The sequence below is a fragment of the Monodon monoceros genome, unplaced genomic scaffold, assembly GCF_005190385.1.
Source record: "Monodon monoceros isolate NGI ecotype Baffin Bay Population unplaced genomic scaffold, NGI_Narwhal_1 Super_Scaffold_19, whole genome shotgun sequence".
NCBI lineage: Eukaryota > Metazoa > Chordata > Mammalia > Artiodactyla > Monodontidae > Monodon > Monodon monoceros.
The window spans coordinates 4,367,470-4,392,536 of record NW_021703775.1 but is presented as its reverse complement, the minus strand read 5'-3'; the positions used below and the strand labels follow the sequence as shown (position 1 = coordinate 4,392,536).

Below are 25,067 nucleotides of genomic sequence, written 5' to 3'. Positions count from 1 at the left end.
TGGGGGTGGGGACTTTACCTAAGCATCTTATAAAAGAGCGATTACCTAGGCCACTGTCATTTGAATTTTGAAAATTGTGTTAAATGCTTTGTTTTTACTAGTGTACCAGAGAAAAGACCAGGTCAGGAGCCTGGGACATGTACAAGTTATGCCAGGCCCCTTGTGTGCAGTAGGCGTGCCTAGTTGTGTTGCCCACGTGTCACCGTGGGGCCTGATGGGTATCCATAGGTGACAAAGCACGTCATCAGTGCCTTTCCCTGAGGACCCTGGGGGCAGCCCTGGACACAGGCAGGCCATCCATCTGTGGCTACCTGTCCAGATCTATGCCCTGTACTTGGCTTACACACACAGCTTTCTTTGTTCTGATTGTTGAAAATAATTCATTATAAGATACTTGAGAATTACCAGAAATCACAAAGAGAGAAATAGCCCTCTGAAGACATCTTTGTGTGTGTGGCAGGAGGAGTGGGGTGGGTGGATTTCTTTGCTGGGCGTGAGATATGCTGGCACAGACACTGCTTCCTGCTCTTTAGAGATAGTTCAGAGCTTCTTTTTAGAACATTCCTTACAGGGATTATCTTTCTTAAAGGTGAGAAGTGAGGAATTTTCTCGAGTCCAGAAGGGTCCCCAAAGATTGTCAGATGCAAGTGATGACCCAAGAAAATACTAATTTAAATGACTGGTCTCCTGCCCTGTGACATCGTTGTTGGTCCATTGCCACTGATCATAATTATGGCAGCACTCTCCTGTCAGAGTCCATTAATGGAAACTAGAAACACACTAGGAACAGCTAGAAAACGCACACAGGGCAATGGTTAGATATAAATATCTAGGAGGCAGAGTTGGTGCAAAAATTTCCAAATGCCGTCTAGTTTAAATAGCCTATATTAAGGAACGATTATACTTATTAAAACAAAACATGCTAAGCCTATGGCCATTACAATGTTTCTGAATGGCTTTGGGTCATTACTGTCATTATTAAGGTAACTATACACTCAGGTTCTAGTGAGTAGTGGTCCTAAGGTGTCTGTCACCTTAGCTGCACTTGTGAGGTTTTTTTTATACCCTCGCCCAGAACCGGGTGCGTGATTAGTGCTCATTGAGTGTTGGCTCAGCTGGATTGCGTGGCTATCCTGCCACTTCATCTTGTCCTCAGTGTCTGTTCCCCACCAGATTCCTGCATTTCCTCCTTCTCATGATCCATTGTTAATCTCTGGAGGCATAGAAGACCAATTGACCAAGCTTATTAGAAACAGAGCTTCAGCTAAACTGAGGGCTTAAGCGAGGCTAAATCTTTCTTTATACTGGGTGCATGAACTTATGTCATCTATTTTGGCTTCTCAGTGGGTTTTTTTGGTGCTTTCTTTGTGGATTTTACATTGATGTTAGATGGTTGATATTTCTGGGTGGGTGACTTCTGTACAGATTTATGACTTCTCTTCTAAAATGCATTTGAGACAGTTAGAGGCTACAGTGGGTACCACATCCCAGCTGCGGGGGCGGCCTGGCGGGTGAGCGACTACACCTGGGAGTGCTGGCTGACCGCGCACCTTCAGAGCCTGCCACTAGCGGGAGGCAGATGCCAAGAGCATGTGCCCTGCATCGGGGACAGGGTGGCTTGAGTCCTTTTAGTAGAGAAAGAGAGCTGGCCGCTCCTGGTGGCCTCCGGTCATTTTCTGACACTCACTGAGCAGCTTAATTGGCATTTCTCATGTGCTTGGGGGTGTCTGAGAATAGTGGTTTTAATTTATTTTAAATGCTGAACAAAAGAAGAGTGGTCGTTAGGACTGCTAGGACAAACTTGATATGAATCTGCGTCTGTATTAACGATCCACGGCATTGTCACAGCTGGTGGAGACTTCACAGTGGGAGGAATGCTGAGTAGTCAGGGCAGGAGGAACGGGGGAAAACGCAGACACACCTGGGAGATATTGAGGGCTCAGTTCCAGACCACCACAGTAAAGCAAATATCACAATAAAGCAAGTCACGTGAATGTTCTGATTTCCCAATGCATATAAAAGTTATGTTTACAATAGCATTGCATCTTAAAAGATGATGTACATACCTTAATTAAAAATACTTTATTGCTAAAATAAATGTCCAACCATTATGATAGTCACATCAAAGATCACTGATCACAGATCCCCTTAACAAATATAATATTAATGAAAAAATGTGAAAGTTTGAGAATTACCAAAATGTGACACAGAAACATAAAGTGAGCAAATGCTGTTGGGAAAATGGCACCAAAAGACTTGCGTGATACCCTGTTGCCACACACATTCAGTTTGTAAAAAGTGCAGTATCTGCGAAGCATAATAAAGCAAAACTCAGTAAAATGAAGTGTGCCTGTAATTGAGAGAGAGAATATTTTCTTGTGTTTTCAACTGAGCATCGTTACCTCCCAGGCATTTTAATTTTAGGCAGTTTACAGCGCCGTCCCCAGATGGTCTCAGGAGGGCTGAGACCCCCGGGGAGCAGGAGGCTCACACTTGAAGAGAACTCACCAGGAGGGGACTATTCCCTGGAGTCCACAGAGCCGTGTCTTTGTGCAGATGTATTTGCACATACAAATTCCTCTTTCATGGGTAACGTGTTGGCAATGACACAAAGCCTATTGCTAAACCATTTTCCTCTCTTACAGGACTTCAGAAGGCAAACGGCTTGCTTCAAAAATACTGAGAATTGAGACTGTTAATGAAAACAATCTAAACTTTTCATATAATTGCACTGCAGCCAGCGAGGGAGGCATAGACACCAAAAGCTTCATCTTATTGAAAAAAGGTGTGAGAAATTTTATCTTTGGCAGTTTGTGGAAACCTAGAATGTAGCAGCTGAGAGACCTGTCGTCGCTCATCACTTCCTCATCTTACACACCAGGAACCAAGCTCCTGAGAGGTGAAGGGTTTGCCCTGTGTCACAGGCGTTCAGTGGCAGAGCTGGTGCTCAGCCCTTGCTGCAATCCCCTGTGCCCTGATTCCAAGCAGAGAATGAAAACCTCAAGCATATTCTTTTGCTCTCAAACATATTCCAATCCTGTGTAGCAACCAGGGGCCCAGAGCAGGGAGGTAGGTAGAGCTCAGGGTTGGAGATGCTGGTGGGTGAGTCACAGGGGGGGTGGCCTGGGCAGCTCTAGCACACTCTGAACAACAGGAGGAAAGTTTGCTGCTCGGTGTAGGATGAGGCCAGTGGTCCAGGAGTAATTGCCGCCTCCACCCTACCTTAGCTGGGCCCTGGGCACAGGGGCCCTTGGGTGTGGTCTTTTCGTTCAACAAAGACTAACTTAGGCTTCCCTCTCTTGGGATAGTCCCTGGACTTGGCAAGTGGACAGTTAGTTGATGGCTCTGATCACTGGACTCAGAGTTTTTCAGTGCCCGCCTGATGGAGGGCATCATCCACCAAAACAGTCCAACCGAGGGCCACAGACTCAGGAGCTGCTCAGAAGTAGTTCTGTAAACTGTCCTAGATCGATGCGTGGCTGTGCTATCTCTGCCATAGGTGTTTCTACCCTGATCATTTTTTCCTTCTGCTGGGCTCACAAATGTTGTGTGGGGAATAGGGTCTTTGACTCCACCATTATCCCTGGAGGAGTGTGTGGGCCAACGTGAGAGTGTGTGTATTTGTGCGGCACAGTCATAGATACGTAAGCCTTTCAGAGATGCAGGAACCCCAGGGGCTGGCTTTATTCAGAGTTCACTTACTAAGCAACGATGATTGCTTACTTACATCCTAATAATTAATTTTACTGGAAAGATAATCCCTAAAATTGTGTCACGATGGCAAGCGTTTTATGTATGCTTACTCTTTTTGACCTAGAAACCCCACCTCCATTAGAATCTACTCTAGGAAAATAATCAGAAACATAGATAAGGGTTTATGCCTGTGTTCATTGCAGCATTCTGTATATTTATGAAAAATTGCAGTCAATCTAAATACTGAGATAGTATGAATTATAATTTTAAAGACCTAGAGAAATGCTCCTAATATAATGTTAAGAAATAAAGAGTGATCACCAGATGGTTCCAACTAAGTAAATGTTTTCAGGGAAAAAACAAAACCTGGAAGGAAATGTACTAGCCTGTTGGCGGTGGCTGTTGCCACACTGTGGGATGGTTATTAAATAATTATTCTATCCTTTATACTCCTCTGTGTTATCTCATGTTGTCCACAATGAGCATAAACTGAATCAATCTAGGAAACGTAATCTTTTTCTCAAAGGACACTTTCATATAAAAATATACAAAAATTCTCAGAGCTGAGTGCCAGGCACTGTGTCAGCTACTTATGTGTAATGTTTAACCCTCCTCCAAAACAGCAACCCTGTAAGTGAAGGAGAAAATATTACTAGCTTGATAGCTGTATTATGTGTACAGATGAAATTCTAAGAGTTAGGGCATCAGTGACTTTCCCTAGGATACAAAGTAGATGGTGGAGCCAGGCTGGAGCCCACACAGACTCTGCTCAGTGCTTGCTCTCTCAAGGTTTTGCGCCTCCATATATGTTCCCAAGCCGCTAGCTGAGGTTTCGGTGTGGGTCCCTCTGAATCTCATCCTAGTGTCTTATCATCCTAGAGATCCAACTTCCAAAAGTGTGGACAGACTACATCGTAGTGCTTTCAGTTCACGTCTCTGAATACCCTTGTACACATTTTTATGGAGCAGAGAAGTCACCACTGGAGACTAAAGGCAGGACTGCAGAGTAACTCAATGGAATGTGTTGGGTAGACAAGTAGGTTTGTGTTAAAGGTAAAAGCTGACCACCACAGAGTGATGGCGAAAGATGCTGGTGAAATTTCTCTAGTTTTTCCGATTTTCTTTTTCTTTCTAGAAGACCCAGTTGACATCCCCGGCCACATCTTCACTAGAGGAATGATTGTAGCTGTTTTGATCTCAGTGGTCATTGTGTGCCTAGTGACCGTGGGTGCCATTTACAGAGTTGACTTGGTTCTATTTTATAGACATTTCTTGGGAAGAGATGAAACCTTAACAGGTAATGAATGTCATCATGCTGGGATTTCTTATTTTACAGTTTTATTAAGAAGCTATATGAATAAACATTAATCTTCACCTCATTTTGATTATGTTGTAGACATATTGGCGGTAGAAGTTTTCCATAAGAAAAATTGATCTGAACGAAGCGTCCGTTACGAATGTTGTCTGGGCCACTTTTTCTTGTGCTTACTTATCTGTTGCCAAAAGTTGTTCTCTAATTGTTTCATGCATGTGTGTCGTGTCCTTCTAAATGCCCTGTGAGATGGTTAGGCCCAGGGACTGTGTGTCTGAATGTCATTGCTCACACGCCATCTGGTGCCTTTACAAAGTTCACACTCAATAAAGGTCATTTAAATTGAATTGAATTGGGAATGCCCTGGCTGTCCAGTGCTTAAGACTCTTGTGCTTCCAGTGCAGGGGCACGGGTTCAATCCCTGGTCAGGGAACAAAGATCCCATGTGCCACGCGGCAAGGCCAAAAAAAAAAAAAAAAAATTGTATTATGGTTCGTTATTTTAACCTGGCAAAGGAGGCTGCATGATGTACTTGTAAGAACCTTGAAGTGCACACCAAATGACCTGAGTTCCAGTCCCCTAGATCTGCCACTTTTCATCTACTCCAGCTTCTATCTGGTGACTGTCTCAGTTTCTCTATTTTTGCAGGTGACTAGAAGTCCTCAAGATTCAAAATAGCTACCAAATTTTAAAAAATAAATCTAATCCATTGCACTTGCTTTTGTTTCCGTGTGTGTGTGTGTGTGTGTGTGTGTGTGTGTGTGTGTGTGTAGGACATACGTAGTTCAAACACCAAAAGTCTTAGAAATTATACATGTATACTTGTCCCGTGCCTGTTTCCCACCCCATCCCACATTGATAGTATATCCAAATGAATATGAATAGAGAATCTTATTTCACTCCTGTTTAAAAGACAAATCTTGGCATGCTATGTGCCCTATTCTGAACTTTGCTGTACTATACCTTGGATACCCTTCCATATTAGTTTATAAAATCTCTCATTTTTTAGGGTTGCACAGTGTTTTATTTCTGTGGAAGTATTATTGTTTATTTAGTCACCGTGTGATGGACATTTGGGTTGCTTAAGACCTTTTGTTACTGCAGAAATGACGTGGTGGATAACTTTTGTCCAGTTATTGTTTCACATGTGTGCAGTGTAACTGAAGGAAAAATTCCCTAAAGTGGAATTACTAGAAGTGCAGAGGTGGATATAGTTGTTATTTTGATTGATATTACCAATTTGCGCTCCATATTTCTCTACTGCCTACCACCTTCAGAGGACAGGAGTACATTTTGTTCTCATAGCCTTACCCACAACCTTTTGGATATTTTCCAATCTGATAGATAAAATCTGAGGGGTTATCGAAGTGTAGTTTTCACTTGCGTTTTGCTTACTGTGCAAAAGTATGAGCAACTTCTCATGTGTTTAAGACCCATTTGTATTTCCTTTTTCTCAAAGTACCCATTCATATTCTTTGCCCATGCTTCTACTGGGTTGTTGACTTTTTTTTTTTTTTTTGCGTGCTTATTTTTAGTAGCTATTTACATTTTAGGGAGTTAGCCTATTGTCTATAATATAAAATGCAAATGTTATTCCCAGGTTGTTGATAGTGGTGTGCTTTTGACTTTCTTGATAGTGGTGTGCTACATGGAAGACTTTTTAATGTGCAGGCATACCTTGTAGATACTGCGGGTTCAGTTTCAGACCACTGCGTAAAGCTAATATTGCAATAAAGTCAGTAACACGAATTTTTTGGTTTCCCAGCGCATATAAAAAATATGTTTACGCCATAGGGTAGTGTATCAAGTGTAAAATAGGATTATGCCTAAAAAACAATGTGTATACCATAACTTAAAAATACTTTGTTGCTAAAAATGCTAGACATTATTTGAACCTTCAGGAAGTCATAATCTTTTTGTTGGGTCTTTTTTCGAGGGTCTGGCCTCGATGTTGATGGCTGCTGACTGATCAGGGTGGTGGCCTCTGAAGGTGGGAGTGGCTGTGGGAATTTTTAAAAGTAAGACAACAGTGAAATTTGCTGCATTGATTGCCTCTTCCTTTCACAAATGATTTCTCTGTAGCATGGTTTGCTGTTTGATAGCATTTTTCCCATGGTAGACCTTCTTCCAAAACTGGAGTCAGTCCTCTCAAACCCTGCTGCTGCTTTATCAACTAACTTTATGTAATATTCTGAGTCCTTTGTTGTCAGGTCAACACTCTTCACTGTATCTTCACCAGGAGTAGATTCCATCTCAGGAAAACATTTTCTTTGCTCATCCGTTGAAAGTTTCATCGTGCAATTAAGTCACATCTTCAGGCTCCACTTCTAATTCTAGTTCTCTTGCTGTTTCCATCATAGCTACAGTTACCTCTCCCATGAAGTCTTGAACCCCTCAAAGTCATAAAATAATTTTCATATTTTTCCTTTGAGTTTTTATAGATTTATTATTCACATTTACAACTTCTAATTTACTAATATAAAAATAATGAAGTTAATTCACTTTGCTTTGAGCTAAATTTGTCATTAAGTTATAGAATTATTTGTTTTCTATGAAAAATATATTACTTTTATTTAAGAGCTTCATTGAGGTACGATCAATATACAAAGAACTGCACATATTTAACGCACACTGTTTGATGCATTTAGAGGTGAGGATGCTATATTTAACTCTTCTTTTTTAATGATTCTGTTCCCATTTTTCAGAACTTTCGCTCAAATTTGTACTTAAATAAACCCTTATTTTCACACTAATTAAAAGAGTCAACCTTATCTCCTAGATGGGAAAACGTACGATGCTTTTGTGTCTTACCTAAAAGAATGTCGGCCCGAGAACGGAGAGGAGCACACCTTTGCTGTGGAGATTTTGCCCAGGGTGTTGGAGAAGCATTTTGGGTATAAGTTATGCATATTTGAACGGGATGTGGTGCCTGGAAGAGGTAAGAAAGGAAATATCAGATAGAAAACTAGTGGAGTTTTCATCTTTAACTTCATCTTTGCTTTTAGAATATAAAGAGCTTAGCCTTACAGAAGGCTATTCTGCTTGCTTAAAAACAAACAAATGAAGTAGTCCTCTAAACCAGAAATAACCAGCTAAATCAATACAAGCGGTAGTGAGAAGATGAGAAGATTGCACTGTTTCCAAAAATGGCCTCTTGGGGACCTGGTCTCTTCACTTGGCTTCACAGTTCTCTGAGTCTTTGGAGAAAGGAAGTGGGCATTCCATTCTCAGAAGCAGGTCCAGAATCATTGTCATGAGGCATTTATCTAGAAATACCCCACAGTAAGAACACCTCTTTTCATGATATTTTGTACAGCAGAACCAGTTCTTAATTTAATATGTGATCCTTTGGACTATAAAACAGGTTAACTCTTACCAGAAAATGTTTCTTCTTTATCGCGTTAACATTGGTGAGAAAATTGAAGTAGAAATTAGGACTGATGGCAAAGGATGAATAAAAGGAGATTGGTGGTTCCTAGAATAATTCAGTTGTGAAATTTTATTTTTTAATTAATATGTGAATACAAATGGCTATAACACATATATTGAAGTATATTACAGTCAAAATCAAAGAAATTTAGTAACATTTCCATGTTTTCTCTGAAAGTCCTCCAGAGCTTTGAAATCTTCCAGAGATTTGGAATCTGGTGTCAAATTATGTTGGATGCTGACGCATCACAGATGATGCAATACAGACGTCTTCATAGTTACCATCACTCATTCATTCATCCAACATTTACTGAGCACTATCCTTGTGCCAAATTCTAAGCTGGGCATTTAGGACAGAGTAGGAAATAAGAAGCAGTTGTGTTTGTTTGTTTTTTTTTCCCTCCTGGGTTACAAATTAAGAAGGGAAAATATTACAAATCAGAAATAGAGAATACTTTTTAGTAATAGATAACTTCTCAAAAGGAATAATATGCCAAATTGTCAGATGCATTCAACACTGTGATATTTTTGTGCGTCACTCTTTGTATCTAAGAAGACATTCTGTCACGTACAAAGTATTTCTGCTTGACTTTACATCGATTACATCAATTTTATTATATTGGGGTTGGCCCAAAAGTTCATTTGGGTTTCTCCATAAGATGTTACAGAAAAAGCCAAAAGAACTTTTGGGCCAACCCAACATTTCCATTATTTTTCTAGGAGCCATTTTAAAAACAGATTTCTTCTTAGTTTTTAAATAAAAATAAAGAATGTTTGTATATTCGATATGATTAGTTTTGGCTAAGAACTCTATCTGAGGAGGGCTAGAGGTCTAGAACAGAGGTTGGCAGTCTTCCACCCACAGGTCAGGTCCTGCCTGCCACTCTTATTGAAACATCTCTACACATATGTTCATGTGTGGTCTGTGGCTGCTTTTGAGTTACAACAGCAGAGTTGAGTAGCTGTGACAAAGACTGTATGACCCACAAAGGCTAAAATATTTACCACCTGGCCCCTTTACAGGAAAAAATTTATCAACCTGTGGTCTAGAATAATGGCAGGATTTTGTAAGAAAAAATTTTAATTCAAATTTTACCATGTTCCACCATCCATGTAAAGAGGCAAGATAGTGGAATGTTTAGGAACATATACTCCAGAACCAGACCACTTGGGTTCAGATTCTGGTTCTGCCATTTACTAGCCACGTGACTCTGGGCAAGTTACTGAACCACTCTGCTTTGGCTTCTTCATCTGTAAAATGGGGGTGATCACAATACTTTCTTCATAGGGTCATTATGATGATTAAATGAGTTAATATACATAAAATATTTAGAAGAAGGTATGGCACAGAGAAAGTGCCAAGTAGGTATTCATTATATCATTGTGTAGATGATTGCTTTTTTAATAGGCATACAAAGTTGAGAATTAATGGTTTATCTCAAAGAAAAACTTACTAGTGAATTTGAGTTAATACAAAATAGGACTGTGCAAAATGATTTTTTTGTTTTGTTTTTTTTGCGGTACGCGGGCCTCTCACTGCTGTGGCCTGTCCCGTTGCGGAGCACAGGCTCCGGACGCGCAGGCTCAGCGGCCATGGCTCACGGGACCAGCCGCTCCGTGGCACGTGGGATCTTCCCGGACCGGGACATGAACCCGCATCCCCTGCATCGGCAGGCGGACTCTCAACCACTGCGCCACCAGGGAAGCCCTGTGCAAAATGATTTTAATCTCATGCCCACCCTTTCAGTTTTCTTAATCTGCCACTTCTCGTATTTTCAGCTGTTGTTGATGAAATCCATTCATTGATAGAGAAAAGCCGAAGACTGATAATTGTCCTGAGTAAAAGTTATATGTCTAATGAAGTCAGGTATGAACTTGAAAGTGGACTCCATGAAGCACTAGTGGAAAGGAAAATTAAAATCATCTTAATTGAATTTACACCAGTCGGTGACTTCACATTCTTGCCTCAATCACTGAAGCTTTTGAAATCCCACAGAGTTCTGAAGTGGCAGGCCGATAAATCTCTGTCTTATAACTCAAGGTTCTGGAAGAATCTTCTTTATCTGATGCCCGCAAAAGCAGTCAAACCATATAGAGACGAAGCAGAAGTCTTGCCTGTTTTCTCGCAGCCCTGATCTTCAGAAAAGCTGAGCAGAAGAAAGAACTCTTGACACTCTGGGGACTGAGTGTATGAGCCTGTTGATAATGAAGGGCATTATTCAAATACTTTACTCTGTGAATGTCCTAGTCACAGTCTGAAGATGAAACTTGTCATTAGGTTGCCGGGGATAAGACTAAACATTGAGCTATAGTCGTGGGCTCTCAGAAGACCCTGGAATTCAACAGAAATGGGTCTCCTGTTTCTCCCTCTTCCATAACTGGATGCAGGCACTCTGCTCAATCCCATTCAGCAACTGTGAGACTGCACACGATGCAGAATAACTAATGCCTTAAAATAAGGGCACGTCTTTAAGAGATTTTTAATGCTAACAATTGAACTGAAGGATTTTAAGTTCACAAAGTGGCATTTCTCTATGAGCCAGTAGGTGACACAGGAACTGGAATGGTGCCTTCACGAACCCACAATAGCTCCCTACCTCTGAACACCTCTGACGGTGCCTGGGATGCGGGGTGCAGGGCAGGGGTCTGGGAGAACTTACAGGGCTGCAAGCAGAGCAGGGAGCGAGGTGTGAGCTGCTGTAACAGGGCCTCAGCCTCAGAGCACGTGCATTAATGTATCCTGGCTACAGCTGCAGGCCTACAGTTCTTGAAACCCTACTAAGATGCTGCAGAGGGCTTGCTTAATTGGACCTATTTGTGGGAACTTCTTAAAAGGAACTCAAAACAACTTTTTAATCTTTCATGCCAGACACAAATTTTAATTCAAATAATTTTCTGGGTCTTTCCAAAAAATGGTCTAAAACATTTGTTGATTCTGCATAAAGGTTTAGACACAGGATGGGTGCCAGATCAGATGAGTTATTCAACAGCCAAAAAAGGATGGTTACTTGCTTGATTTTTAAAAGACGACAGATTTTAAATGCCCTTTGGGTGGAGGCAGCATGGCAGCCAAGACACTTGAGCTCAAATCCCGGGTTTACCGCTTCCTGTGTGATCTCTGGAAAATCTTCTCACTCATCTGTGATGCGGTCTCCTCATCTGTAACATTAGAATTTATAAGAACTGTACAGGGAGACTAAGTGAATAAATACAAATGAAGCTCTTACAACAGTTCTTGACACAAACTTAACACTCAATAAGTGTTGGTATTGCTACGTTTGTTATTGTTATTAGTTATCACCTAGGTCAGTTGTTTAGCGGTGGAAAGAGAGCAAGATCTGGAAAGGAAGGCAGTTTTGACTTGAGGCGATTCATTCTTACAGAGAAGCATAGAGGAGCAGCACATCAGCTTATCTGCATTGGACGTCTGCAACTTTTCACATTGGAAGACATATATCTGTCTCCTTAGTACTGGGCCTTGATGGCCTCAGAGGTCTGTTCATGAAAATCACTGAGTGAGTGGTAAATAGCAGCCTTACAGAGAAAGGAAAGAGCTGGGTAAGTTTGGAAGGCTGGTTAGAAGATATGGGTGTGGCATGAATGTTCCAGAAAAATTTAAAGCAGAGAGTGTTTAAAACAGCTGTGGTACTACTATATATAAAGTAGATAATCAACAAGGACCTACCGTATAGCACAGGGAACTCTACTGAATGTTCTGTAATAACCTATATGGGAAAAGGGTCGAAAAAAAGCATGGATCAGGTGAATCACTTTGCTGTACACCTGAAACTAACACAACATTGTAAATCAACTACACTCCAATATAAAATAAAAAAAAATAAAATCAGACAACTTAAATAATAAAACAGCTGTGGTAGATACTACTGAAAATCAAAGAAAAATGAGATTTTCATCAGATTTTCAGTATAAGAAAGTGGTCTAATTTTTGTAGCACTTAAAATTTTGCGTGCTAGTTGGATGGCTAAAAAAAGTAAAGGAATTTAATTACTAAGAAGATTTATATGTGAAAATATATGGTAGTGAGAAATTTTATTGCTATCATCGTAGTCTCTAATAGAATGATCTGCTTTTCTTTTTTATTATGTATGATTTAAATACATTAAATGTATTTTGTATTAAATGTGTTAAATGTATACGGTAAATATATGCTTTAAAATACATTAATGAACCGTTGGTCTCGTGCCTTTATTTTTGAAAAATCTCGACATCTTTTTCACTTAGTTTAAAATTTCAGGGGCTTCCCTGGTGGCACAGTGGTTGGGAGTCCGCCTGCCGATGCAGGGGACACGGGTTCGTGCCCCAGTCCGGGAAGATCCCACATGCTGCGGAGTGGCTGGGCCCATGAGCCATGGCCGCTGGGCCTGCGCGTCTGGAGCCTGTGCTCCGCAAAGCGAGAGGCCACAGCGGTGAGAGGCCTGCGTACCGCAAAAAAAAAAAAAAAAAAAAAAATTTCAATCCCTCAGTCTCAACATAGATTCCCACCTTTTAAAATGAGATATGTGTCATTCAAAATGAATGCTTAGATCTATCTTTTCTTATGTCAAATTACTTTGTACCTACCTTCTTTAAAATACATCCAGGAGCAAAAGAAGAATTCCATTCCCTCTCACAAGGCCACGCAATATCCAGCACAAATATTAGGTCTTCACGTGCCGGTTAACTCATGTGCATATTTTAAAATTTAAATGCCAAGCATTTCCAATCAGGACCAGTACCTAACTTTTATTGATAGAATAATGTCGTTCTCTTCTATGACTTCAAATGTCCTTACACTGTGGAGTACATTTCAGAGAATCAGTGAATAACCAGCTGTCTAAGATGTATAAAGAAACAACCCATGTATGTCTATTATATGCTGGAAACATTTATTAAATTCGAGTTATACTCTTGTAAAGCAGAGAGAGACCTTATTACCCACATATTCTAAACCCAGGAACCTGAGACACGGTCAGTCCAGGGACTTGACCTGGGTATGCAATTAGCTAGTGTGACCAGGCTGGGGCAGAGAGGGGTACCGTCTCCTCTCCGGAATTGCCTGTTGCAGGGAGACGAGGTAAGTTGTGGGAGGCTGTAGGCACTTTCCTGGGGAGGTACCTTGTACTAGGAGGGTCTAGAACAGTCTTGCAGAGAGGAAGCAGGGCTGCTTAGGACTGGCTCTCAGGAGGTTAAAAGAGTACGAGGGCTCTTCTAGGCTACTAGGGTAAGGATGGAGGGAGAATAGCACTCAAATCCTCCACAGGATGGAAGTGTACACGTGACTGTGGCATCTGCTGAGGTAGGGGGAGTTAAGAGCCCTGAGAGGTACTAGGAGCTCATCCTGAGTTGATGCTGAGTGGTTGACCAGCTGGCTGCGGAGGAGTGTCAGCAAGGCTCAGAGTGGGTGCGCCTCCTTGCAGCCATCAACATGCTTGTCTGAACCGGGGACACGGGCAAAACCGAGTTGAATCATAGCTTTAAATACCCAGAGGAAATAGCTCATCAACCTGGCACGAGTACACCTCTGAGGGAGGAGAGCCGGGGTTTGGGGGAAGCCATCTTTCTGAGCAGAAGCTACTCTGAGAAACGGGGTCAGGAGCCAAGAAGTTGTGGCCAGGCCACGACTCTAACAGGAAACGGGCTGTGTGCGCTGTGGGCAGGACACTGAGTGCTTCAGCCCCACCTGCGGGCCCCACTGATAGCGATCGCAGAGTCCAGCCTGGGAGCGCTGAGACCAATGCCTACTTTTCTGTGAGAGGCTTGCGAAAACCAGCTTTCATCTCTTTGCAGCCTACCTTGTGGTTGCACATACCATCCGGGGAACGTGATACCCCATTTAAACAATTGCTACAACTCGATGTGCAAGTTTAATCATTCATGGTGGGCATGTTAAAATCGACTTTCAAATTGGGTTTCAGGAGTCCCAGGTCTCTTCAGAGGTGCCTTAGCGACCATCCCGGGCAGTGGGCGCATGTGTGCCTGGTCCCAGCCCTCTCCGCACCTCCCATTCCTTCCAAATATCAGTACTTCAACAGGAGTAGCGCTGCTCTTACCCATTTTTATGTTGAGATTCCACATAATTTTATTTGGCAAAATCTAACACCTCTGAATAGGCCATGGTTTAGATGTAATGAACGTAATCCTCCCTGGCTAGTTTAAACAGAAATGGTTATAGAATTGTTTAGAAAGGGGAAGAAATAGACTCTAGTCTATTCTTCCAAGGATATAGTCCAAAGTCACCCAGAAAAACACTGGGCTGCCAAGAGCTACTGATCCTGCTACAGGCAGGAAGAAATCTCTGGAATCATGAAGATTCTGCTGCAGATGTCAGCTCAGACCGTCCTGCAGGCTAGCTGTGGAGCTGCTGAGAGCTAAAAAAACCCAACTGCTTCTGTTCACCCAACTGAGTCCGCCAGCAGCAACTTAGTTATTCATTTGCTTTATCCCACAATGTACACAATAGCCTCAGAAGGATGATCATACTAACGACGCCATCAATATTTTGTTGACTAAAAACAGTTCAAGATTTTGGGGGGACTGTTTTATGCCTTGAGAACCTCCCATTAGAATGTAAAGTCAAGTCGGTGTGTTCTAAAGTCATGTGAAATGATTCCTCTTGATGTAGTTTTGCTGACTCAGTATACAGTTAGATTTTTTTCTTTTATTGTGCTTTTTTAGGAATTGCTGCTTAAATTGTATTTTGTTTTATAATAATGCAAAATATTTACATTCTTCTAAGAGCAAGTCTGCAAAATAAGGTATATGCAGAGAAGTCCATCTTCTACCCTTCTTGTTCTCCCCTTCCCCACAGGTAAACCTTTCTAAAAGTGATGTTGATTTACCCTTCCGTTTTGTAATATAATTAAATAGGCATACATATTTAATCTCCCCACGTCTTACAGATAAATCGTAGTGTATTAACTACAATTTTTCCACCTTGCTTTTCCCACTCAATATATTCCAGAGATCACTCCCTAACTGTATATGGAGCTGTTTCTCATTCTTACAGTTACGTGGTACACCATTGTGTGGCTTGGTTATACTATAGTTTATACAGCCAATCTCAGATGTTTCCAGTCTTTTGCTATTACAAATTATGTTGTAAAGAATTATGTTGTCTTATGCATGCATCTTTTTTTTCTTTCTTTCTTTTTGGCCACGCCGCGGGCATGTGGGATCTTATTTCCCTGACCAGTGATCAAACCTGTGCTCCCTGCAATGGAAGTGTAGAGTCTTAACCACTGGAGCACCAGGGAAGTCCCCTTATGCATGCATCTTTTCAAGATTATTTGGGGGATAGATTCCAAATGTAGAATACATGGGTCAGAGGGCAATGTATATGTAATTTTGCTGGATATTGCCATATTCCTTTTCGTAGGGGTAATATCATTTTCCATTCCCATCAGCAGTGTAAGGAGCGCTAGCCCCTTAGCTTTTTTCAATTTTACTCTAGCGATGTTGATCTTTTTCATCCCTGTTGTTGAAAGGTCTTTACATATTAGAACTAAGACATTGTGATGTAAGTTGCAAATATTTTTCTTTCCCACTTTGTCCCTTGTGTTTTTAACTTTGCTTTTGATATTTACCCATTCCCTGATTATAGAGGAATTCACCCATATTTCCAATACTCATATAGATTAATTTTTAAAATTTAAATCTTCAATCCATTTGGAATTTGTACTGGTGTGCAGTGCAAGGAATGAATCCATTGAATCATTTTTCAGATGACAGCCCATTTACCACAATACTACGTTTTTACTTTTACCCACTGATTTGAGATGCCCCTTCTAACTTATACTCAATTTCCATTTCCTATTAGATCTATTTCTGGACTATCTAGTCTATTCTATTGGTCAACTTGCTATTCATGTGGTAATACCACACTGTTTCAGTTGCAGAGACTTTAAAACATATTTTAATATCTTGTAGGGGCTGTGTCCCTAACCTCACCCCAAAGCTCCTATTTTTCAGTGATTTCCTGACTTTTCGTGCATGTTTTCTTCTTCCAAATGAACTTTGTCATTAGTATGCTTAACTCCAGGAAAAAAAAAAACTGATGACATTTTATTGAGTTCACATTAAATTTTTAAATTAATATAAGGAGGATCAACTTATTTTTGAGATTGCGTCTTCCTAGCCAAGGACATAGGATGTCTCTCCACTTGTTCAAATATGCATTTGGTTCATTCAGGATTGTTTTATAGTTTTACTCATAGAGATTTTGGATATTTCATGTTAAGTTTGGGCTATTTTGCTATTAAAATGGTGTCTTCTCTTTGGTGATCTTCTAATTTGTTTTTACATATATACACTAAGGCAATTGAAATATCTCAAAATTGAAGGACATGAGTTTCTAGATTGAAAGGGCTACCAGTTTCCCAGCAAAACAGAGAATCACTTCCAAACTTGGAAGGAAAAGTGATGTGCTCCCTGCAGTCTTATACTCAAACAATTATTCTCCAATATGAGGACAAAATAGAGATTTTCAGACATGTAAGCCCTCAAGATATTTACTTCCCATGTACCTTGTGTCTGAGGTCTACTGGAAGAGGTGCTTCTCCAAAAAAGAGAACATCCTCTAAGAAGGCTCAGAAATAAGGGATCCAACTTAGGAGAGTGGTAAAAAGTTTCTCCAGGCTGACGGTAAATGGAAATCCCAGGATGGCAATTGAGAGCAAGTTCCAGATAGACCGTTTTCAGGAAGAAGACAGATTTCCCAGTGTGGTTAACGCATTGAGAGGTCATTTACATTTCTAGTGGAAAGTTGAGGAATGAGTTAATGATAAATATAGAGAAATTTAATCAAATGAAGAAAAATAATTTTTAGCTTCTAGTGCAACAAAAGTTGGTATACGAAAAGAGATGTAGTCAAATAGCATTATATGGCTCAGCCATAAATAGTATTTACCTGTAACAATGGCGTAAATATTCAACATTTATTTAACTAAAATTATGGTATAACTATATTTGGAGGCAGGATAGGAGGGAAAATGTGTTTGTGGTAGTGGTGGTGTTGGGGAGTAAATCACACCTTTCATTGTTAGGAAGTCAACAGATTATATCTAAAACTTTGTTCAAAGTCAAGGTTCTTAGAAAGGCAGGCTATGCTTTGCTTTCTCATTAATCCCTGGTCCATTTGCTGCAATATCTCCCATACTCTGCAGTCCAGGACGTCTGCAGGCTCTGGATCCCCAGCTCTAATGGAAACTCTTCAACCTCACTTGACTTCTGTGTTGTAGTCAACACTAGTCACCCCAGTTTTCTTCTGAAACCTCCTTGGATTTGTGAAAAGATTCCCTCCTGGTTTTCATAGCCCCATTTTCATATTCCCTTTTCATACTGTTTGGTGGTTTCTCTTTCTCTGTTCCATGCCACCCCTCCCTTAAAATTTTCCAGGGTCCCTTTCTGGAATCTTCTTTCCTTCTCATGCCGCATATTATCCTTGCCCATTGCTTTAGCAAACCTAAAGAGGAAAAAAATCCCTCTTCCCATCTGTGGTCTGTTTTCTGAGCTCTAGAATCACACATTCAGCTCTACCTTGGGTAACTTTATCTAGAAACATACATAACATCTAAAACTCAACTATTTATACTGAATTGATCCTAGTTTCCCAAAGCCTGTACCTCTGTTTTGGTTTTACGAACCCATTTTCTACCTGATGAAAATGGTAGAACCATTTTCTTCCAAGCAGGAAACTGAGGGTCACCTATATTAATTCTCTTTCTCCCATGTTTCATATTCAGTCAGGAAGTTCTACCCTGGACCTGTGTTCTCTATAGTAGCTCCTTAGCAGCTGCTTTACATATGTCCCTTACTAACGCCTGCAAAAGTAGGTGAGTAGATGCTTTTGACGGAGCTTAAAGAAGTTCTTTTCTGTTTGCTGTTCTGTTTACCGCAAGTTTCTCAGTCATCAGCTGAGAATGAGGATGAGGGGGGAAACTTTAGAAGAAAGGAAGAAATATGAAGTTGTTTTCTAGGAAAATAAGATAGTGAAGTAGAGAAATATAGCATGGCTGCTAACAAGTTTAGTGTCTCCCTCAGGTTATGGAGACCAGTCAGCATGCCTGCGTGTTTCCTCCAGCCATGTTCAGTTGTGTATGTTCAACTAAGGAAGAGAGTTAGTAATTTTTAAGCTAATGCAATAAAATAAGAGAGTGTCAAGTGAACTAAAGGTATAGGTAAGCGACTGATAATAATGCACGACAATAAAACTTAAGTTGGAAAATGCGTGTATAGAGGGTGTCGTTGAAGATTTGGTTAGAGCAATATAAGTTTCTTCTGTGACCACATGATTGTCACAAATGAATTGATATCAGAGTGTTTCAGGGAGTAAGATGATAGGATGCTTGAAACGGAGTTTATTGAGGCATGTCAAATACTAGTAATGGCAGGTGTAGGAATAAATGCCTGAGGTAGGTGTGGAAGTCAAGACATTTGGAAGAGAAGGAAGTTAAAGAATCGAGAGACCAGGGTGTTCCATGGATCATCTATGTGAATACTAAAATTACCAAGAATCAAAACAGGGAGGGTTCTGGTGAGTATAAGAATAAGTGGGGGGGCTAAACTCTTCAGAGAATGTGAAACTGAGAGGAACCCTGCGGGGCTTTACCAGGAACAGACACCTGTGTCCTCCACCTCTTGTTGGTAGAGCTTTATCTTCCTAGGCTTTCCCTGAGTTCCAAAGAGCAAATTTAATCAGAGAAGCAAGAAAATGCAAAAACAAAGGAAAGCAGTCAAGCAAGACAAAATAATAATAGTTTAGCCATAAAATTAGGTCAAGGACTTTTAGTTCTTCCTCAAGGGCTAGTTATTTTGCAGATACTAAAGCCCCCACCAGGTGGAGAAAGTTAACTGCAAGCTGACCACCAGCATGGGGACCTCAGACACTTTGGAACCAGAAGGTTGACGATTGAGATTTCCAAAGCATGACCCTGTTACCTCACCGTCAGCTAATCAGAGAATTGTACACGAGCTGATCTCATACCCTGAGACTCTCTCCCTTCACTTTGTCCTTAAAAACACTTCCCTAATAGCCACCAGGGAATTCAGGTCTTTGGAGCACAAGCTGCCTGTTCTCCTTGCTTGGTACCCTGCAATGAATGCTGTTCTTTCCTTCACCACAACCTGGTATAAGCAGACTGGCTTTGCTGCATGTAGACCCAAGTTCTGTTTAGTAACAAATGCAGCAGTGTGACCAGGGGTTTGGGGACAACCTCAACAAGGTGAGTAATGGGTGGTTTTACAGGGTGAGGACATGCTATTCAAAGCTGGGGATTTTTAGGGAGGAGGGAGTATAATGGCTGGAAATCAGTGGCTCAAGGGGTCTGGGAGAGAAAACAACTGCAATTTAAGTGGGCTGTTAGGGAAACAATGTCCTTGGGAGAGAGTCAAATAGCAATGGTGAGAAAGGGGTAAGAAAGTCCAGGGAAGAGTTTGAAGATATGACAAATGATCAATTTAACCATCTACAAATGAGGTTAGAAAAAAATTAACTAAAATTCAGAGAAATCCCTCTGGGAGACATCCCCAAGTCTGTAGTTTGGCTAAGAGCCTGTCTCCTATGGTCCACTGTGCATACCTCTATTTAGCATTTACCATCCAAGAAATGACCTTCAGAGGTCCAGTCCCTCTTTGACCAGCCTAACTGTTCACAGTTACCAGAAAGAGATCTTGCCTATAGTAGATGGTTAGCAAATGTTTGTTAGATTAAACTTATTACTGTGCACTGTAATTATTTACCTTTTCCCCCAAATACGAACTCTTTGAGTGTAGAGCGTGTGTATTTTATTTATCCTTGTATCATGTTTCTGATACAATAATAGACACATATAAAATGCTTGGAACCATGAATGCACAGAATAGATTCATTTTTATTTCTCCCAGCAATTTACTCCAAGTGAAATAGAATTCATTTATCCAACGGTAATATTATATGTTTCAGTTATTTATTGCTATCTAACAAATCACCCCAAAACTTAGTTGCTTAAACATTGACAGTTTGTTATTTCTCACAATTCTGCAATCTAGATTGGACTCCATTGGACCATTTTTCTGCTCCATGTGGTGTCTGCTGGGGCTGGAACATATAATATATTCTTCACTCACATGTGTAGACTAAGATGGTTGGAGCAACTGGAGTATGACCAGACAGCTCACTGTCTCTCTCTCCTCATGTTTTTACAACTAGCTTTTACAGCTACTTGAGCTTCCTTACAGCAAGGTGATCTCAGAACATTTGGACAAGAAATATTGTATCTGGCCTCCAAGAGAAAGCTGAAGACCTTTAAAAAACTAGATCCAGATGGGCACTTCCACTGCATTTTGTTGGTCAAAGCAAGTCACAAATTCAACCTAGATTCAAGAACAGGAACAATAGACTCCACCTCTCGACATGCACAACAATGCACGTGAAGGACCAGAGGAACTGATGGCAGCCGTTTTTGGAGACTATCCCCACAATGCCTGTAGGAGGGTATTCTGTCTCCTGCAAACTCGATTAAAGTGATCAAACTGGCTTTAGGAATCACCTCTCTAAACAACTTTAGACTCAACTTCAAGGTCTGCATCAGGATCTCTGAAGCTTCAGAAGGATAGCTCCCACACCCCAACTCACTTGAATCCAGTTCAAATCAATAGGTATTGAATACCGGTCATAGACAACCCCTTACGTTTAGCCTTTTCCTTCCATCTTAGCCACATCTCTTCCCAGCTCTCTTGCCTTTATTCTTTTTTTTTTTATCATTCATCTTCCATGGATTTTATTTATTTTTTTAAACATCTTTATGGAGTATAGTTGCTTTACAATGTTGTGTTAGTTTCTGCTATATAACAAAATGAATCAGCTATATGCATATGTATATCCCCATATGCCCCCCACTTGCATCTCCCTCCCACCCTCCATATCCCACCCCTCTAGGTGCTCACAAAGGCACTGAACTGATTTCCCTGTGCTATGCAGCTGCTTCCCACTAGCTATCTATTTTACATTTGGTAGTGTATATAAGTCAGTGCTATTCTCTCACTTCGTGCAGGCTTACCCTTCCCCCTCCCTGTGTCCTCAAGTGCATTCTCTACGTCTACGTCTTTATTCCTGTCCTGCCCCTAGGTTCATCAGGACCATTTTCTTTTTAGATTCCATATGTACACTTTAGCATACAATTTCATTTCATTTCATTTTATGGCTGAGTAATATTCCATTGTATATATGTGCCACATCTTCTTTATCCATTCATCTGTTGATGGACACTTAGGTTGATTCCATGTCCTGGCTATTGTAAATAGAGCTTCAGTGAACATTGTGGTACATGACTCTTTTTGAAGTATGGTTTTCTCAGGGTATGTGCCCAGTAGTGGGATTGCTGGGTCGTATGGTAGTTCTATCTTTAGTTTTTTAAGGAACCTCCATACTGTTCTCCATGGTGGCTGTATCAATTTACATTCCCACCAACAGTGCAAGAGGGTTCCCTTTTCTCCACACCCTCCCCAGCATTTATTGTTTGTAGATTTTTTGATGATGGCCATTCTGACCGGTTTGAGGTGATATCTCATTGTAGGTTTGATTTTCATTTCTCTAATGATTCGTGATGTTGAGCATCCTTTCATGTGTTTGTTGGCAATCTGTATATCTTCCTTGGAGAAATGTCTTTTTAGGTCTTCTGCCCAGTTTTGGATTGGGTTGTTTGTTTTTTGAATATTGAGCTGCATGTGCTGCTTGTAAATTTTGGAGATTAATCCTTTGTCAGTTGCTTCATTTGCAAATATTTTCTCCCATTCTGAGGGTTGTCTTTTTGTTTTGTTTATGTTTTCCTTTGCTGTGCAAAAGCTTTTAAGTTTCATTAGGTCCCATTTGTTTACTTTTGTTTTTATTTCCATTTCTCTAGGAGGTGGGTCAAAAAGGATCTTGTTGTAATTTATGTCATAGAGTGTTCTGCCTATGTTTTCCTCTAAGAGTTTGATAGTGTCTGGTCTTACATTTCAGTCTTTAATCCATTTTGAGTTTATTTTTGTGTATGGTGTTAGGGAGTCTTCTAATTTCATTCTTTTACATGTAGCTGTGCAGTTTTCCCAGCACCACTTATTGAAGAGGCTATCTTTTCTCCATTGTATATTCTTGCCTCCTTTATCAAAGATAAGGTGACCATATGTGCATGGCTTTATCTCTGGGCTTTCTATCCTGTTCCATTGATCTATGTTTCTGTTTTTGCACCTGTACCATACTGTCTTGATTACTGTAGTTTTGTACTATAGTCTGAAGTCAGGGAGTCTGATTTCTCCAGCTCTGTTTTTCTTTCCCAAGATTGCTTTGGCTATTTGGGGTCTTTTGTGTTTCCATACAAATTGTGAAATTTTTGGTTCTAGTTCTGTGAAAAATGCCATTGGTAGTTTGATAGGGATTGCATTGAATCTGTAGATTGCTTTGGGTAGTAGAGTCATTTTCACAATGTTGATTCTTCCAATCAAGAACATGGTATATCTCTCCATCTGTTTGTATCGTCTTTTCTTTCATCAGTGTCTTACGGTTTTCTTCATATAGATCTTTTGCCTCCTTAGGTAGGTTTATTCCTAGGTATTTTATTCTTTTTGTTGCAGTGGTAAATGGGAGTGTTTCCTTAATTTCTCTTTCAGATTTTTCATTGTGTATAGGAATGCTAGAGATTTCTGTGCATTAATTTTGTATCCTGCTACTTTACCAAATTCATTGATTAGCTCTACTAGTTTTCTGGTAGCATCTTTAGGATTCTCTATGTATAGTATCATGTCATCTGCAAACAGTGACAGTTTTACTTCTTCTTTTCTGATTTGGATTCCTTTTATTTCTTTTTCTTCTCTGATTGCCATGGCCAAAACTATGTTGAATAATAGTGGTGAGAGTGGGCACCCTTGTCTTGTTCCTGATCATACAGGAAATGTTTTCAGTTTTTCACCATTGAGAATGATGTTGGCTATGGGTTTCTCATATATGGCCTTTAACATCTTGAGATAGGTTCCCTCTTTGCCCACTTAATGGCAAGTTTTTATCATAAATAGATGTTGAGTTTTGTTGAAAGCTTTTTCTGCATCTATTGAGATTATCATATGGTTTTTATCCTTCAGTTTGTTAACATGGTGTATCACATTGATTGATTTACATATATTGAAGAATCTTTGCATTACTGAGATAAACCCCACTTGATCATGATGTATGATCCTTTTAATGTGCTGTTGGATTCTGTTTGCTAGTATTTTGTTGAGGATTTTTGCATCTATGTTCATCAGTGATATTGGCCTGTAGTTTTCTTTCTTTGTGACATCTTTGTCTGGTTTTGGTATCGTTGTGATGGTGGCCTCATAGAATGAGTTTGGGAGTGTTCCTCCCTCTGCTATATTTTGGAAGAGTTTGAGAAGTTTAGGTGTTAGCTATTCTCTAAATATTTGATAGAATTCACCTGTGAAGCCATCTGGTCTTGGGGTTTTGTTTGTTGGAAGATTTTTAATCACAGTTTCAATTTCAGTGCTTGTGATTGGTCTGTTTATATTTTCTATTTCTTCCTGGTTCAGTCTCGGTAGGTTGTGCTTTTCTAAGAACTTGTCCATTTCTTCCAGGTTGTCCATTTTATTGGCATATAGTTGCTTGTAGTAATCGCTCATGATCCTTTGTATTTCTGCAGTGTTAGTTGTTACTTCTTTTTCATTTCTAATTCTGTTGATTTGAGTCTTCTCCCTTTTTTTCTTGATGAGTCTGGCTAATGATTTCTCAACTTTGTTTATCTTCTCAAAGAACCAGCTTTTAGTTTTATTGATCTTTGCTATTGTTTCCTTCATTTCTTGTTCATTTATTTCTGACCTGCTCTTTATGATTTCTTTCCTTCTGCTAACCTTGGGTATTTTTTGTTCTTCTTTCTCTAGTTGCTTTAGGTGTAAGGTTAGATTGTTCATTTGAGATTTTTCTTGTTTCTTGAGGTAGGATTGTATTGCTCTAAACTTCCCTCTTAGAACTGCTTTTGCTGCATCCCATAGGTTTTGGGTCGTCGTGTTTTCATTGTCATTTGTTTCTAGGTATTTTTTGATTTCCTCCTTGATTTCTTCAGTGATCTCTTGGTTATTTAGTAGCATATTGTTTAGCCTCCATGTGTTTGTATTTTTTACATTTTTTTCCTGTAATTGATACCTAGTCTCATAGCGTTGTGGTCAGAAAAGATACTTGGTACGATTTCAATTTTCTTAAATTTACCACAGCTTGATTTGTGACCCAAGATATGATCTATCCTGGAGAATGTTCCATGAGCACTTGAGAAGAAACTGTATTCTGTTGTTTTTGGATGAAATATCCTATAAATACCAATTAAGTCCATCTGGTCTAATGTGTCATTTAAAGCTGTGTTTCCTTATTTGTTTTCATTTTGGATGATTTGTCCACTGGTGAAAGTGGGGTGTTAAAGTCCCCGACTATTATTGTGTTACTGTTGATTTCCCCTTTTATGGCTGTTAGCATTTGCCTTATGTATTGAGGTGCTCCTATGTTCAGTGCATAAATATTTACAATTGTTATATCTTCTTCTTGGATTGATCCTTTTATCATTATGTAGTGGCCTTCTTTGTCTCTTGTAATAGTCTTTATTTTGAAGTCTATTTTGTCTGATATGAGTATTGCTACTTC

At 40.1% G+C, this 25,067-nt stretch overlaps 1 protein-coding gene across 5 annotated transcripts in view; it reads left to right on the top strand.

Annotated features, from left to right (window-relative positions):
- The window catches only part of IL18R1 (interleukin 18 receptor 1), a 48,510-nt gene extending 27,651 nt beyond the window's left edge, over positions 1-20,859 (top strand). For 4 of the 5 annotated variants that reach the window (XM_029232411.1, XM_029232410.1, XM_029232412.1 and 1 more), the window contains 4 exons: positions 2,646-2,785; positions 4,829-4,990; positions 7,785-7,943; positions 10,214-12,435. In XM_029232411.1, the coding sequence (XP_029088244.1) occupies positions 2,646-2,785; positions 4,829-4,990; positions 7,785-7,943; positions 10,214-10,569 (817 nt within the window). In that variant the 3' untranslated portion in view covers positions 10,570-12,435. Of the gene's footprint in view, positions 1-2,645; positions 2,786-4,828; positions 4,991-7,784; positions 7,944-10,213; positions 12,436-20,618 lie in introns of those variants that run through there. The other variant, XM_029232413.1, reaches the window with a different exon arrangement.
- The last annotated feature ends 4,208 nt before the right edge of the window (positions 20,860-25,067 follow it).